This window comes from Daphnia pulex, chromosome 6, assembly GCF_021134715.1.
Source record: "Daphnia pulex isolate KAP4 chromosome 6, ASM2113471v1".
Lineage (NCBI taxonomy): Eukaryota > Metazoa > Arthropoda > Branchiopoda > Diplostraca > Daphniidae > Daphnia > Daphnia pulex.
Genome location: NC_060022.1, coordinates 1,075,014 through 1,087,102, shown reverse-complemented (window position 1 = coordinate 1,087,102; position 12,089 = coordinate 1,075,014). Strand labels below are relative to the sequence as shown.

Here is a 12,089-nt window from a genome sequence, read left to right as displayed (position 1 = left end):
ACCACTACGAACAACAACAACAAATGCGCGTTGGGTTAACAATTGCTCCCTCCCGGAATTCCTTTGGCTGACTCGTCGTTTCGCGTTTCGTGCAGATTTTTATCTGCGCGTAAAAAAAAGTATCGATCAATCACGGATTGACAGCGGCGACAAACAAACAAGGCGCCAATTTGTTCCAACTCCTGTACACTGCCGGGACTCTCTACTACATACTTGAGCAAAGAAACACACAAAGTCACTTACTCTCTTCAACGTGATGGATCGATAGTTTCTTCGGAGCGGAATTCTGCCCAACTCCTTCTCCTCCAGTGCAAACATCATTATTGTTTCCGTCCCCTTTTTTTCGGCGATGCAATAAGATGAAGGAGGAAGAGCTGGGATGGGGGGGGGGGGGGTTAGAGTTAGAGAAAGAGACTTTGACTTTGTCTATCTGCTTCACTTTTTTCCCTTTGTCCTGGCTACTTCCTTTTTATTTCTCCATCTGTCATTGTTGGAAGGATTCTGGCGAAAAAGGAAAGAAACAAAAAAAAAAAGATTTAAATAACGACAGGGTCGATAAAACAAGTTTGAATTTTTCTCGTCTTTTTATCTTTCCACCGTTTAATTCGGCAACTTTTCGAGTCGACACGTAATTTCAGAAAAACCCGGCGGGCAAACACAAGAAGGGGGTAGGATTTAATCGAAACGGATGAAAAGGAACCCCGGGAGAAAAAAAGAAGAAGAAGAAAAGAAAATGGGGAGATTAGATGACCATCAAACGGGGTGCAATGTTCATCGACATGAGCTCCTGGAATAGGAGCTTTGCAGCGTAGGGGAGCCGAACTTGGGAGATTTGCGTCTTGTTCTTGCAGCCCTTGCACTCGAACGTGTTGTTGCGCAAATTGGCCACGGCGATGATTCCGCAGAGGTTGCAAACGTGGATGCGGTAAGGATCGGAAACTTCAAAGAGACGCTCGCGCAGGAACTGAGCCGCTCCGTGGGCGATTTGACAATCTCGTTCCATCTCTCCGAATCGGAGACCGCCGTCGCGGGCACGACCTTCCATGGGCTGGCGGACGAGGATCTGGACCGGACCTCGGGCTCGAGAGTGGATCTTGTCGTCCACCATGTGCTTGAGACGCTGGTAGTAGGTCGGGCCGAGAAAGACTTGAGCGCTGAGCTTGCGACCAGTGTGGCCGTTGTAGAGCACTTCGTTGCCTCTCAGGTGATAGCCGTACTCTTGCAAGAGGTTCGAGATCTTTTGGACGTTGACGGCGTCGTTGAACGGAGTGGCGTCGCCGATTTCGCCCTTGTTGGCCGACACTTTGCCCTGAAGGCATTCGATCAAGTGACCAATTGTCATACGAGACGGAATGGCGTGCGGGTTAATGATGATGTCGGGAGTCAGGCCCTCGCAAGTGAACGGCATATCCTCCTGGCGGTACTGAATTCCACACGTACCCTTCTGACCGTGACGGGAGGCGAATTTGTCGCCAATCTGCGGGATGCGGACCGAGCGGACGCGAATCTTGCAAAACTTGTTGCCTTCGGCGTTCAACGTCAGCATCACCTGGTCCACAATGCCCGTCTCCGAGTGACGCAGGAAAGTGGAGGCGTCCCGTTTCGAGAACTTTTTAGTGGTGCTCTCCAGGTCGTCGTCGTTCTCCGGAAGAGTGATCGTTTTGCCAATAACCACGTCATCGCCAGACACACGAAGTCCAGGTGCAATGATGCCGTCGTCGTCTAACTTGTCGTAAATGGCATTTCTCATTCCCTAGACGAAAACAAAATGTGATTACCGAAGAAGTTAAAAAATTCCGGAATTCTGATCGGTTACCTGGCAATGATCGCGGAAAGGCTTCTCGAACGTTTCCTCCTGATCGGCCGATCGTTTAGACTCTTGATCTTTGTAGGATCGGAAAAAGACGGAGCGGAAGAATCCTCGTTCGACGGCGGAAGCGTTTATGATGACGGAATCCTCCTGGTTGTATCCGGTGTAGCTGAGAATGGCAACAATCGAATTGATGCCGGCGGGCAACTCTCTGAAGCGCAGGTACTCCATGGAGCGTGTCGTGACCAAAGGTTTCTGAGGGTACTGCAGGACGTGGGCCAGAGTGTCCATCCGGACGTGGAAGTTAGTAATGTACACTCCCATGGCTTGTTTACCCATGGCGCTTTGGTAAGTGTTACGAGGCGACTGGTTGTGATCGGGAAACGGAATAATCGAGGCGCAAACTCCCAAAATCATGGCCGGATGAATCTCGCAATGCGTGTACGTCGTACAGTAGGCGTCTTTACCCTGGATAAACAAAGCAAAACATTCAACGGCTGGATGGGGTGGGGTAGGGAAAGAAAAAATCAATGCAGAAAATTTACCTGGCGCAAGTCCTCGGGCGACATGGCAATCATGGCCGTCTCCTCCTCCAAAGTGTCAATGTACTCGACTACACCAGTGGCCACCAGTTCCTGCCAGCTGAAATTGATGTACTCGCGCTGTTTGAGCATGTCAACGTGGCGCTTCTTCAGCAACAATTTGCAGTTCTCGACGATCAACAATGGACGACAAATACGGCCGGCGTCCGTGTAAATTCGAATTTCACGGTCCTGGATGTCGCGCACCATCGATACTTCAGACACGATAATGTCCATCTGACGACGCAGTTTGCGCAGGGTGGCCATCAACTGCTCCGGGTCGCGATGGATACCCACCCAGCAACCGTTGACGAAAATCTTGGTGGCATCCGCAATGGCAGACGGAGCGATTTCTTCCAAGTTCTCCATGGACCACTCTTCCAAAAACTCGAGGATGGGCGACGGTTGGGAACCGACTGAAATGTAGGCCATCAAAGCCAAATTCTTGACGAGACCGACAGCAGCTCCTTCGGGCGTTTCGGCTGGACAAACCATTCCCCACAGCGTGTTGCTAAAATAGTTTTAAAAAATGTTATGTAATAAACAAAAGCCGATGAAAATAATTTGAAATCAATGACTTACTGGAGCTGACGAGGTTTGGCCAGTTTACCGTCACGACCAATGGGCGAATTGAGGCGACGCAAATGTGACAAGGTCGAAGCGAAAGTCAATCGGTTCAACACCTGAGAGACACCAGCGCGGGCCTGATGGGCTTTTTTCTGGTCTCCCCAATTTCCTGTGGCCAACGAGTAACGGAGTCCGTCGGTGATGATGCGGGTCTTAATGGCCAGTTCCAAATTGAAATCTTTTCCTCGATCGATGAATTTCTGTGCGTACATTCGGACTTCTTTCATGAGAGTTTTGAAAAGGGCTCGGAAGAGGAAAGCCATCAACGGTCCGGCGAGATCCAGACGTTTGTTGCCGTAGTGATCACGATCGTCCAGCTCACGGCGTCCCAAGGCAGCCAGCAGCAAGCGATGGACCATGTAGCCGAGGAAATAGGCTTTCTTCGTCTCGCAAAAGTCGGACACACCAACGTGAGGCAACATTTCCTTTTGGAGAATCTCACGGGCGTACTTGATACGCTTCTCTTTGGTGACACCAGGCCTGGCACCGCGAGCACCGATGAAATTCAAGGCAACATTCTGCTCCTGGATGACGAAGGCTTCGTCCAGCGAAGGTTTCACCATTTCCATCATTTCGGGGTCTTCAAAGTCGTAGATGATGTGCTCGAGAATATCTCGATCGGCCACGAAACCTAAGGCTCGGAACACAATCATAATGGGAATTTCTTGCTTAATGTAGGGCAGAATGGCAATGATACGCTGGCCGATGGCGGATTTCTTGATGCCCTGACCACCACGTGCCAACATGTTGACGTACAAGGTGGAGGTTGGACGTGACGAGTGTTCCAAGCAGGAACGAATTTCTGTCTTGTAAGCGAATTTGCCGTCCTTCATGCTGAAGACATACACTGTATTTGTGGCCATCTTCTCTTGAGCAATCAATACTTTTTCTGAGCCGTTGATGATAAAATATCCACCAGGATCGAGAGGGCATTCATTCAATTCACACAAATCACGATCATTCATTCCATTCAGCAGGCAATAAGTGGATCTCAACATGATAGGAATTTTGCCAATGAATGTTTTCTGATGCTGTGTCTCGACCTGCTCTTCCCCTTCTTTGTGCACAGTTTTCGTGATATCAACATACAACGGGGCAGAGTAGGTGAGATTTCTTAGTCTTGCTTCATTAGGCATCATGGCTGTCGGAGCACCATCTTTCTCCCAATGTGTAGGTTTCGAGAGGTAAATCTGCTCAAATTTTAGGACATATCTCGGAGGGTTTTCTACTTCCCCCGAAGAATGCTGGGCTTCTGCCTGAAGGTCAATGGCAGGTGAATCTTCAACAATTCTTTGTACAGACATCTGAATAAATTCATCAAACGAATCAAGCTGTTGTCGCACAAGACCTTTTTCATCGAAATATGCGTTGATGACAATCCAACAGGCTTCTTGCCAAAGCTCTGAAGAGATTTCCTCGCCATCTTCATCCTCGATCGGATCTTAAGTAAAAGACACGTTAGAATGAGAAAAAAATGTATGAATATCATCATATTTTGATGTTACCTTCGTCTTGATCGTACATTGTGTTATTATACGAATCGACAAATTAATTATGAATTAGAAAACGACTGCAATGTAAAGATTCGTTGGCCTTTGCAGCCGGCAGTCGACTTTCGTTCACTGTTGTCGCACTTGTCGGAAAAACTCAATTTCGACATCTGCCGGCCAAATCGAAAATGAGACGCAAGGTGGCGTTGCCGGATATATTTTAATTTCGCCGGTTTATTTAAAAGTCGGTAAAAAAATATTTTCTTTAAAACACGAAACAACTCGTATTGTGTGAGTAAATAAGAAGTGTATTCAAAATTAATTTTAACTGAATAATATAGATTACATTGAAAGACAATCCATGTGATCAATGTAAGAACAATTCTTTAAATTACTTTTTAAAATAAAAGAATAACAACGTTGTGCTAGAGAAAAGCATTTTACATCAATTGATTACTTGCCAAGAACGAAATATCTGAATTTCTGCAACGAGGGATATTGCTGGAAGTCCTCAACGCTCTCGTAGCTGTCGAAATTATCTTGATCACAGCGCAATTCGCAAAGGTCTTCGCTGGCGAATAGATTTTCAGATCCTCCACAGCCAGTGTAGAAAATCTTTTCACAATCCCTGGTAGCAGAGTCGTAGTACCACTTGATGGAAAATTGATTGCAACGCACTTTGGGGTTGAGTGGTGGCAAGAGACAAACCGGATCCAATGGTCGTTGAGCAAATACCGGTACTGGGACCGCCAATTCTATTCAAATATATTCATAAATCGTAAAAGAGCATTGCTTGAAAAAGCCCATGTTACATAAAACTAAAATTTTAGATTTAAAAAATCACTTACGAGGAGCAGCAGAGGAGAAAGCGACGAGGCAGAGCATAACGACGAACGTAGCCGACATTTTCCGGTTGAAGTTTATGGAGTTGAATGGAGCAAATGGGAAAAACCTTCTTCTGCTTTCGACTGAAGAAGGAAGGAGTCGACCGGCTGGTACTTATAGTCCCGCTAGAGATAATTACAGCCCTGCAATCGGGCATTATAGCTGGAAAAAACATGAATTTGACCTTTCGCGATGTAACCAAAATAAAAATAACCGCTTAATCATTCACCCCTAAAGGAAGAGAAAAGAGAAAAGCGCGCATCGCAAAAGAATTAAACACACACATATCGATAACCGGTTTGTACAGTTCATCATCTTGATCATTGTCTTCCTTTGAAAAATATATGCACGACATGATTGCACAATTATTTATTTAGCTCCGGGCTCTTTATATCAGAATTTCAAATGTACTTACTTAAACATAAGCTCGGAATTATAGAGAGAATTCGAATTGGCTTCGAATTTTATGTTTTCCGTTTTATTTGTATAATTTATATTGATTTGATTCATTTATTGAATTAAATTAAATTTTAATTGTAAACCAACTTGATTATATTAAAACTGAAAAAATGTATTCTAATCAAACTTCAACTGTATTTATATCGGATTACATGGGAAGTTAACAAAAAAAGATAACTGCGGATTGAGAAAAATGTCAACAATAATAAGTTGGTACAGTATAACCTGGATTGAAATTCAACAAACACATCAAACTGAAAAAAAATTATTGCACGATTGAAACAGAGCATGAAAAAAGATGTGCGTTGCAATTAATCCCAATAGCGCCCGAAGACCTCGATGCTCTCGTGACTGTTCAATTGATCGTGGACATTTTCGCAGCGGAGTTCGCAGGCCAATTCGGAGTTGAAAACATTTTCAGTGGCGCCGCATCCGGAATAAAGGAAATCTTCGCAGTCGCCATCGACCGGATCGAAATAGTACTTGACGGAGTAGTTATTGCAGTTTTGTGTAGAATCAGCAACTGGAGGCAATAGGCAAACGGGGTCTAATTGAAGGACTGGAACGGCAGCTCGTTCTGTCAAAATTTAAAAAATGAAAAGCCAATTTCAATTAAACAGCTAGATTTTATGTTCTAATAATATTTTAATGATTTAACTTACGGGGAGCAGCCGAAGCGAAGGCAACAAGACAGAGCAGGATAATGAATGACATTTTCAGTTTGAAAATTACTGGATATTGCGAGTAATAAGTGGTTGTACTGAGCAATATCTGCGTTCGACTGAGGAAGATGTGTCGGATGGCGGGTTTTTATAGGTCGGGTCTGCGACTGGTCACACCTTTTCCGTAACTGGCAAATTCCAGAAGTCTTCGCCAGCAAGTCATCCTTGAAAAAAAAAATTATCAAGCTTGATCATCAACAAGTTGTCCACAGGGTGGAGAATAAGCAACATCACGATTTTAGATACATCTAAAAACGAAGCGCATAAACAGCAAACTGGTTTACATGTTCTCAAAATTTTTCGGCGTCTTCGATTCAAGAGAGAAAGAACAGGTTCCGCACATTTTTCTTATTCGCTATGTTATTTTTACTGGGCGAAATCGGAAAACATAGAAACTTATGTTCAGTTAAAGTACCGAATAATTTCTATTGTGCAGCATTATTCGCTGTATCATCAGTTGACTCTACTGTTAACTTTAGTGCATAGGTAAAAATATTTAAATAAGATTGTCTTATGTTACATTTAAAAATCATTAATTTCGTATCTGATAACAGTTTCTGCTAGGTGATGCTTGGTTCTTAGTTGGCTGAAAGCCAGAAAAGGACCAGTCATTTAATTTGCCTGAACACAGTCTATATATGTAATATGCCCAAACGAGAAAAGAAAAAAAGGCTTTTTGGTGTGGATGGCCTTTGATTAATCAAAATGTAAGACGCACTAGGACGAGGTGGGAAAAAGGTCCCGAAAAATACGTTTTTTCTGCCTTGTGTGAAGGACTGGTTTAGCTGCCTGCTGCCTTCAATATCCTGGAATCAGACACGGTTAAACTCTTTCGCCGCTAGTCAAATGCTGTTTTCAAAGAAACATTTCCATACGTTGCACAATAAATATCTGTCAAAAGTCAAATGCAAGGAACGCGAATAATTTTCCAGCGAATAATTTTGTGAATCGTTAAGTCACGACGCCCTTGAAATTTGTCATTCAATTGCCCAATTCATTTTCTGTTGCTGATCAGGTGACTCGCTACAGTTTTGGTAATTTCTCACATTGAAACACTTTCAAGGTGAAATTATATTTAGTCACCAGTACCTAAGTAATACTTAGGTACTTTAAAGCTAAATTCATCCCACCCCCCTCAGTAAAGTAAAAAATCAAATTACCTTTCTAAAAACAAACTTCCAGTTTTTTAAAAAAAGTTATTGTTTTACAGATTTGGAAATTGCGGTAAAAACTTGTTCTCTACGAACCGCCGTCTCGGCCGTCGGCCCCTTTTTTGATGAAAAAAAAGGGGGGGCCTTGAAAACTTGGCAGAGAAAACGCCCAAATGTCTAAAGGGTCAATACACTGTAAAGACGTAGAAGCAAGCTTAGAAGCCACAAGGTATGAACGCACGATTATTCATCTTTTACAGAACGATAATCAACTATGATCAATAACAGTACTTGAATTTTCACAACGTCACGATGTATAGACTGACTCGACTATAATTAATAGGAAACTGTACGAAACATGATCTGTCCAAAAAACAGAATATTTCTTTTAGGAAATCTAATTAGATTGAATTAAATAAGACAGAGCACTACATAAATAAATAAAGTAATTAATTAAAAAAAAAAACTTTTCGCAATTCGATTTTACATAATACGCCCAAATTTTGCTCAGGGTTTTTCCCAGCTCATCCTTGATGAAGACACCACCGACCACACCTTAATACTGAACCTGTTGTTACATTACCATCCATGCCATTTGAATTCAACGAAGTAAAAACCGGCATTCAAAGATGCGTGTTTTTAATTTATTTGCTTGTTAGTTTGTCTTTGGGGACGCACGCAGTTGTCACTGTAAAAATAAAATGGGTGTATCCCTTTTTTGTGAAAAACAATCTTTATTTGTAGTGTGGATGGAATAAATAAACTTACAGATTAAAATGTCTCGAGTTGTCATCAAATTAACAAGTTAAAGAAAGGAATAAATTTGGACAAAACAAAAAATGAAACGTTTTTCACATTTAGTTTAGACAAGCTAATCTGCATTCGTTGAGCGAGTGGAAATTGTTGCCATTTTCACCGCATCCACTGTAGACAAAAGACTGGCACGATCTGCTGGATGGATCGAAATAATATCGAACCCAATGCGCTCTGCAGATACCTCTCGATAATGGAAGGAAACATCCGCTGGCAGCACGCGAAACTCGGTTCTCTGCATGTGAAAACATATTTCATTAAATTGATGCAATCTACGAGATACTAGTTATTTATTTCGATTTGGTAAATTTGAAGGAACTTACGTGGTGCGGCCGAGACCAAAGAGGAAGCGATACACGCCAACAAGACGAAGACGAATAGTGATCTAATAGCCAGCATTTTAGTCAGATTCTATTCGCTGATTTTCTCGCGGTTGTGTTCCGTTATCGACTGGTGTGGAAGTGAGACGAATGCCGGTGGTTTATAAGGCCGCTCGATTCGTTGATCTCTGCTGCTGTTGCTGTGATCGACACTTGCCAACAGCTCGCCAATCCGGAGAAAAGAAGAAAGTGACGACGGTGAATATAAGATAGAAAAAAGGACAGAAATAAAAATCTTGTTCTACAACAGCAGCGGATAAGGTCAGGAGGAAAAGGCACGAGCTTGATCACGCAGACGTCATGCAGAAAGAAAAAAACTCAATTTCATAAATGGAATTTTGGAATATTTCTCATGTCTGCAGGCTCTCCAGAACAATCCTACCTTAATGTAAGCTGGCTTAATTCAGCAAAGCAATAGTAGTAGTAGTAACCTATATATTGGCCAACGATCTGATCATTCCGGTTTACGAAATAATTATAAGAGACCCACGAAACTTTTTTTTTCTGTGTCAACTTGCCATATTATGTCTTGATCAACTATAGACCGCAAAGAAAACGTGATTTTAGCCACGTTGAGCCACGTTTTTTTAGCTTGGCAAGATCTCTATAAGTAATTGGCGGGGTTATTCGCCTCAGTTGTTCTAGTTTTCAATTTGGGAGCACAGTTTTCTCCCTTTCAAGAGAAATCTGTTGACGTAAGCTACGGTCCTCAACAATGAGTGCAAAAACCGTGTTGGTAAATACCCGGCAACAACCCGGTAAATCCACAGTATATCAAAAGTATAGCAAGTACCAAGTAGTTAAAAAAATAATTTCTATGACATTGGATTTTCCTTGTTTGGCAAGTTATTCACCAATAATTTCTCTTGTAGACATCATAGGGGATTTTTGGTATAAATTATTAGTGTCTGTTGTCTGAGTTGAACGGGGAATTTTTTTTTTTTACTACGATTTGTTATCGACGATCAGAATGATCACAATACTTACAGTGCGCGTTTCGTTTAGAGCTACCAGTTAATAAAATCAAGGTCGACAGATAGCTGGGCAGGTTATAGAATCCGTGCTTGTTTTTTTTTCTTTCGGAATAGCTGATTAGTTGTTTATTGCGTTTGAGAGTTGCTTCTTCTTCGTTCCCCCCCAGATGTTTACCCAATGCCATCCGAATATGGACTACACGTGCTTCGAAACCTGAAACTTGCCCATTCGACTTTGGCGTCGATTTCTAGATGGCACCTGATGATAGCTTTGAAATTGCCGTATATGGTTCACATTGGTACACAATCCAGGCTACATGAATTGAAATTAATGATCAGCGTACATTAGTGCTCGGTTATTGTAAAATCAGATCATCTAAAAGCAATTGAATTCGTTTCATTAGGAACTGAAATCTTCGTTGATAAAATCAACCACTTGAGACATAGCTGCAGTAATGTCTTCTTTGTCAGCCTGTATGAATTGAAGAAAAGAATCAAAGCTAATCAACATTGAAGAATATAGTGAATCAGAAATACCGCCAAAACTGCAGCCATAATTCGCTTGGCAGACTGAATGCCTTGCGAAAGAGCTTCGCATTTCTTCTTGTTTTTAGAAAGGTAGTCACGTGTCTTTTCGCTTGCGTGACTGATCTCGGCCAGCGTTTCCTGCTGTCTCGACCGTTCTTGCTCATATTGGATAATTCGCTTTTGCATACTGACATTCTCAGTGCGCAATTCCGACTCGGCTTTCTCAAGCTCTTCGCATTGTACGATTTTCCTTTGAAGAAGGGCTTCAATGTCCATTTGCGTCTTTCGTTTCTGGAAAATGATGCGAATCAAAGAACATTCAGACGTCTTATCATTATTCTTTAGAAATAAACTTACACTTCTCTCCTTCGCCAATTGTTTAGTTGCTTCTTCATGTTTGCCTTCGATTCGGCTGAGCAGGGCTTTCAGCCCCTGATTCTGATATCTAGACGTGGCCAGTTGCGATTCAATGGTCACAAGTTTGCTCCCGACTGCAGCCACCTAGAATATGATTCACTGTAGAAACCAATATTTAATTACTTCATGTTAATTATAGTACTTGGCGCAGTAGCATAGTGTTTTCTTCCAGGGCTCTACGCGATGTCTCATTCAGCTTGGTTATGGCTTTCTTCTCCATTTCCTTGGCGATTTCTTTGATGGCATTGGCGTGTTCCTCTTTCATCCTGCATTCAAAAATCGATCGCTGAAGAGTGCGTTCAAAAATCAAGAGCCAAAATCGAAATAAATTGCGTAAAGTAATCGGGCTAACGTCTCGATGCGCAAAACGGTCTGCCTCTCCATCCGTTCCAGGTGCATTGGCAATTCCTCGTCTTTTCTTTTGAGACTATCATGGGCCTCTTTGATTTGGTTTTCGAAAAGATCTTTTTGAATTCGAAATTCCTCCAAAGACGTTAGTTTTCCCTCTGTCAACATTCCAATCTGATGAGCTGCTCTTCTGATTTATTGAAAATGTTAATTTAACTTACGCAACAGTTTGATTTCACTTGTAAGACGCTGTTCCATATTGCCGTACATCCGTTTGGAAACTTCCAATTCTCGTTCGTAGTCTTCACTTTCTTTCTCACGGGCCTGATTTTAAAAAGAAATAAACGTTGTCCAGAAAAAGTGAATAAAAATAACACTTGCCATTTGCAGCCCTTTGAGTCTCTCCTTGAGCTCTGCACATTGATCATCTCTTGATTGCAACTTACGATGCAGATATTGAATGATGTCTTCGTTGTCTGTTCGCAACTTGTCGAGAATATCCGTAGCCGCAACGGTTTCCCTCTCGAACTTTTGACGCTCATCAAGAGCCCTGTCTCCGGAAATTTAAAAAAAAAAAGTTTGATTATATAAGCTCAAATTAATTAAACAAAAAACTGGTCTCACCTTGACAATTTCTCCTCAAGGTCCCGGATTCGAATGTTGAACCACTCCCTGTCCACCTCCGTAAGATGATTTGAAGGTACGTCACTCTTAGTGTCGTCCACTTGATTTTTGGCATCGTTACCAGACCCTTTGGTATTGCCTCTGGCACCGGGAAATCGGGATTGGGCGGTTTTGGACTGCGAACGTGTTGAGGCAGCTGAAGTGTCATTTCTTCTGAAAACGCTAGGCATTATTAAAACAATCTTTGACAATTTTAAATAACACAATGAAAAGGGTCTCA

At 42.4% G+C, this 12,089-nt stretch overlaps 3 protein-coding genes across 5 annotated transcripts; all 3 read right to left on the bottom strand.

Moving 5' to 3' along the window:
• Positions 1-565: 565 nt before the first annotated feature.
• Positions 566-4,693, bottom strand: LOC124195398 (DNA-directed RNA polymerase II subunit RPB2). The gene is made up of 5 exons (XM_046589775.1): positions 4,524-4,693; positions 2,974-4,459; positions 2,356-2,902; positions 1,817-2,278; positions 566-1,753 (listed from the first exon to the last, which is right to left on the bottom strand). The coding sequence occupies exons 1-5, from the start codon at positions 4,540-4,542 to the stop codon at positions 743-745; spliced, it is 3,525 nt and encodes a 1,174-aa protein (XP_046445731.1). The 5' UTR covers positions 4,543-4,693; the 3' UTR covers positions 566-742.
• Positions 4,694-4,795: 102 nt separating this feature from the next.
• Positions 4,796-5,509, bottom strand: LOC124195404 (kunitz-type protease inhibitor 1-like). Its single transcript, XM_046589793.1, has 2 exons — positions 5,357-5,509; positions 4,796-5,263 (listed from the first exon to the last, which is right to left on the bottom strand). The coding sequence occupies exons 1-2, from the start codon at positions 5,412-5,414 to the stop codon at positions 4,962-4,964; spliced, it is 360 nt and encodes a 119-aa protein (XP_046445749.1). The 5' UTR covers positions 5,415-5,509; the 3' UTR covers positions 4,796-4,961.
• A 458-nt stretch (positions 5,510-5,967) lies between these two features.
• On the bottom strand, positions 5,968-12,039 carry LOC124195402 (cilia- and flagella-associated protein 157-like). 3 transcript variants are annotated; one of them, XM_046589792.1, is made up of 11 exons: positions 11,810-12,039; positions 11,567-11,735; positions 11,407-11,509; positions 11,190-11,343; positions 10,980-11,103; positions 10,778-10,921; positions 10,430-10,711; positions 8,862-10,364; positions 7,735-8,773; positions 6,515-6,738; positions 5,968-6,429 (listed from the first exon to the last, which is right to left on the bottom strand). In XM_046589792.1, the coding sequence occupies exons 1-8, from the start codon at positions 12,037-12,039 to the stop codon at positions 10,293-10,295; spliced, it is 1,278 nt and encodes a 425-aa protein (XP_046445748.1). In that variant the 3' UTR covers positions 5,968-6,429; positions 6,515-6,738; positions 7,735-8,773; positions 8,862-10,292. The 3 variants fall into 3 exon arrangements, with proteins under 3 accessions (XP_046445748.1, XP_046445747.1, XP_046445746.1); XM_046589791.1 differs by having other exon boundaries at positions 8,309-8,773; XM_046589790.1 differs by having other exon boundaries at positions 6,515-8,773.
• Between the last annotated feature and the right edge of the window lie 50 nt (positions 12,040-12,089).

Coding starts and splice junctions, on each gene's coding strand:
- LOC124195404 (XM_046589793.1), bottom strand. CDS start 5,414: ATGTCGGCTACGTTCGTCGTTATGCTCTGCCTCGTCGCTTTCTCCTCT. Junction 5,264..5,356: donor TTTCTCCTCTGCTGCTCCTC/GTAAGTGATTTT, acceptor ATATTTGAATAG/AATTGGCGGTCCCAGTACCG.
- LOC124195402 (XM_046589790.1), bottom strand. CDS start 12,039: ATGCCTAGCGTTTTCAGAAGAAATGACACTTCAGCTGCCTCAACACGT. Junction 11,510..11,566: donor GACTCAAAGGGCTGCAAATG/GCAAGTGTTATT, acceptor TTTTAAAATCAG/GCCCGTGAGAAAGAAAGTGA. Junction 11,344..11,406: donor AAGTGAAATCAAACTGTTGC/GTAAGTTAAATT, acceptor GAATGTTGACAG/AGGGAAAACTAACGTCTTTG.
- LOC124195398 (XM_046589775.1), bottom strand. Junction 2,279..2,355: donor CGCCCGAGGACTTGCGCCAG/GTAAATTTTCTG, acceptor TTGTTTATCCAG/GGTAAAGACGCCTACTGTAC. Junction 1,754..1,816: donor CTTTCCGCGATCATTGCCAG/GTAACCGATCAG, acceptor GTTTTCGTCTAG/GGAATGAGAAATGCCATTTA.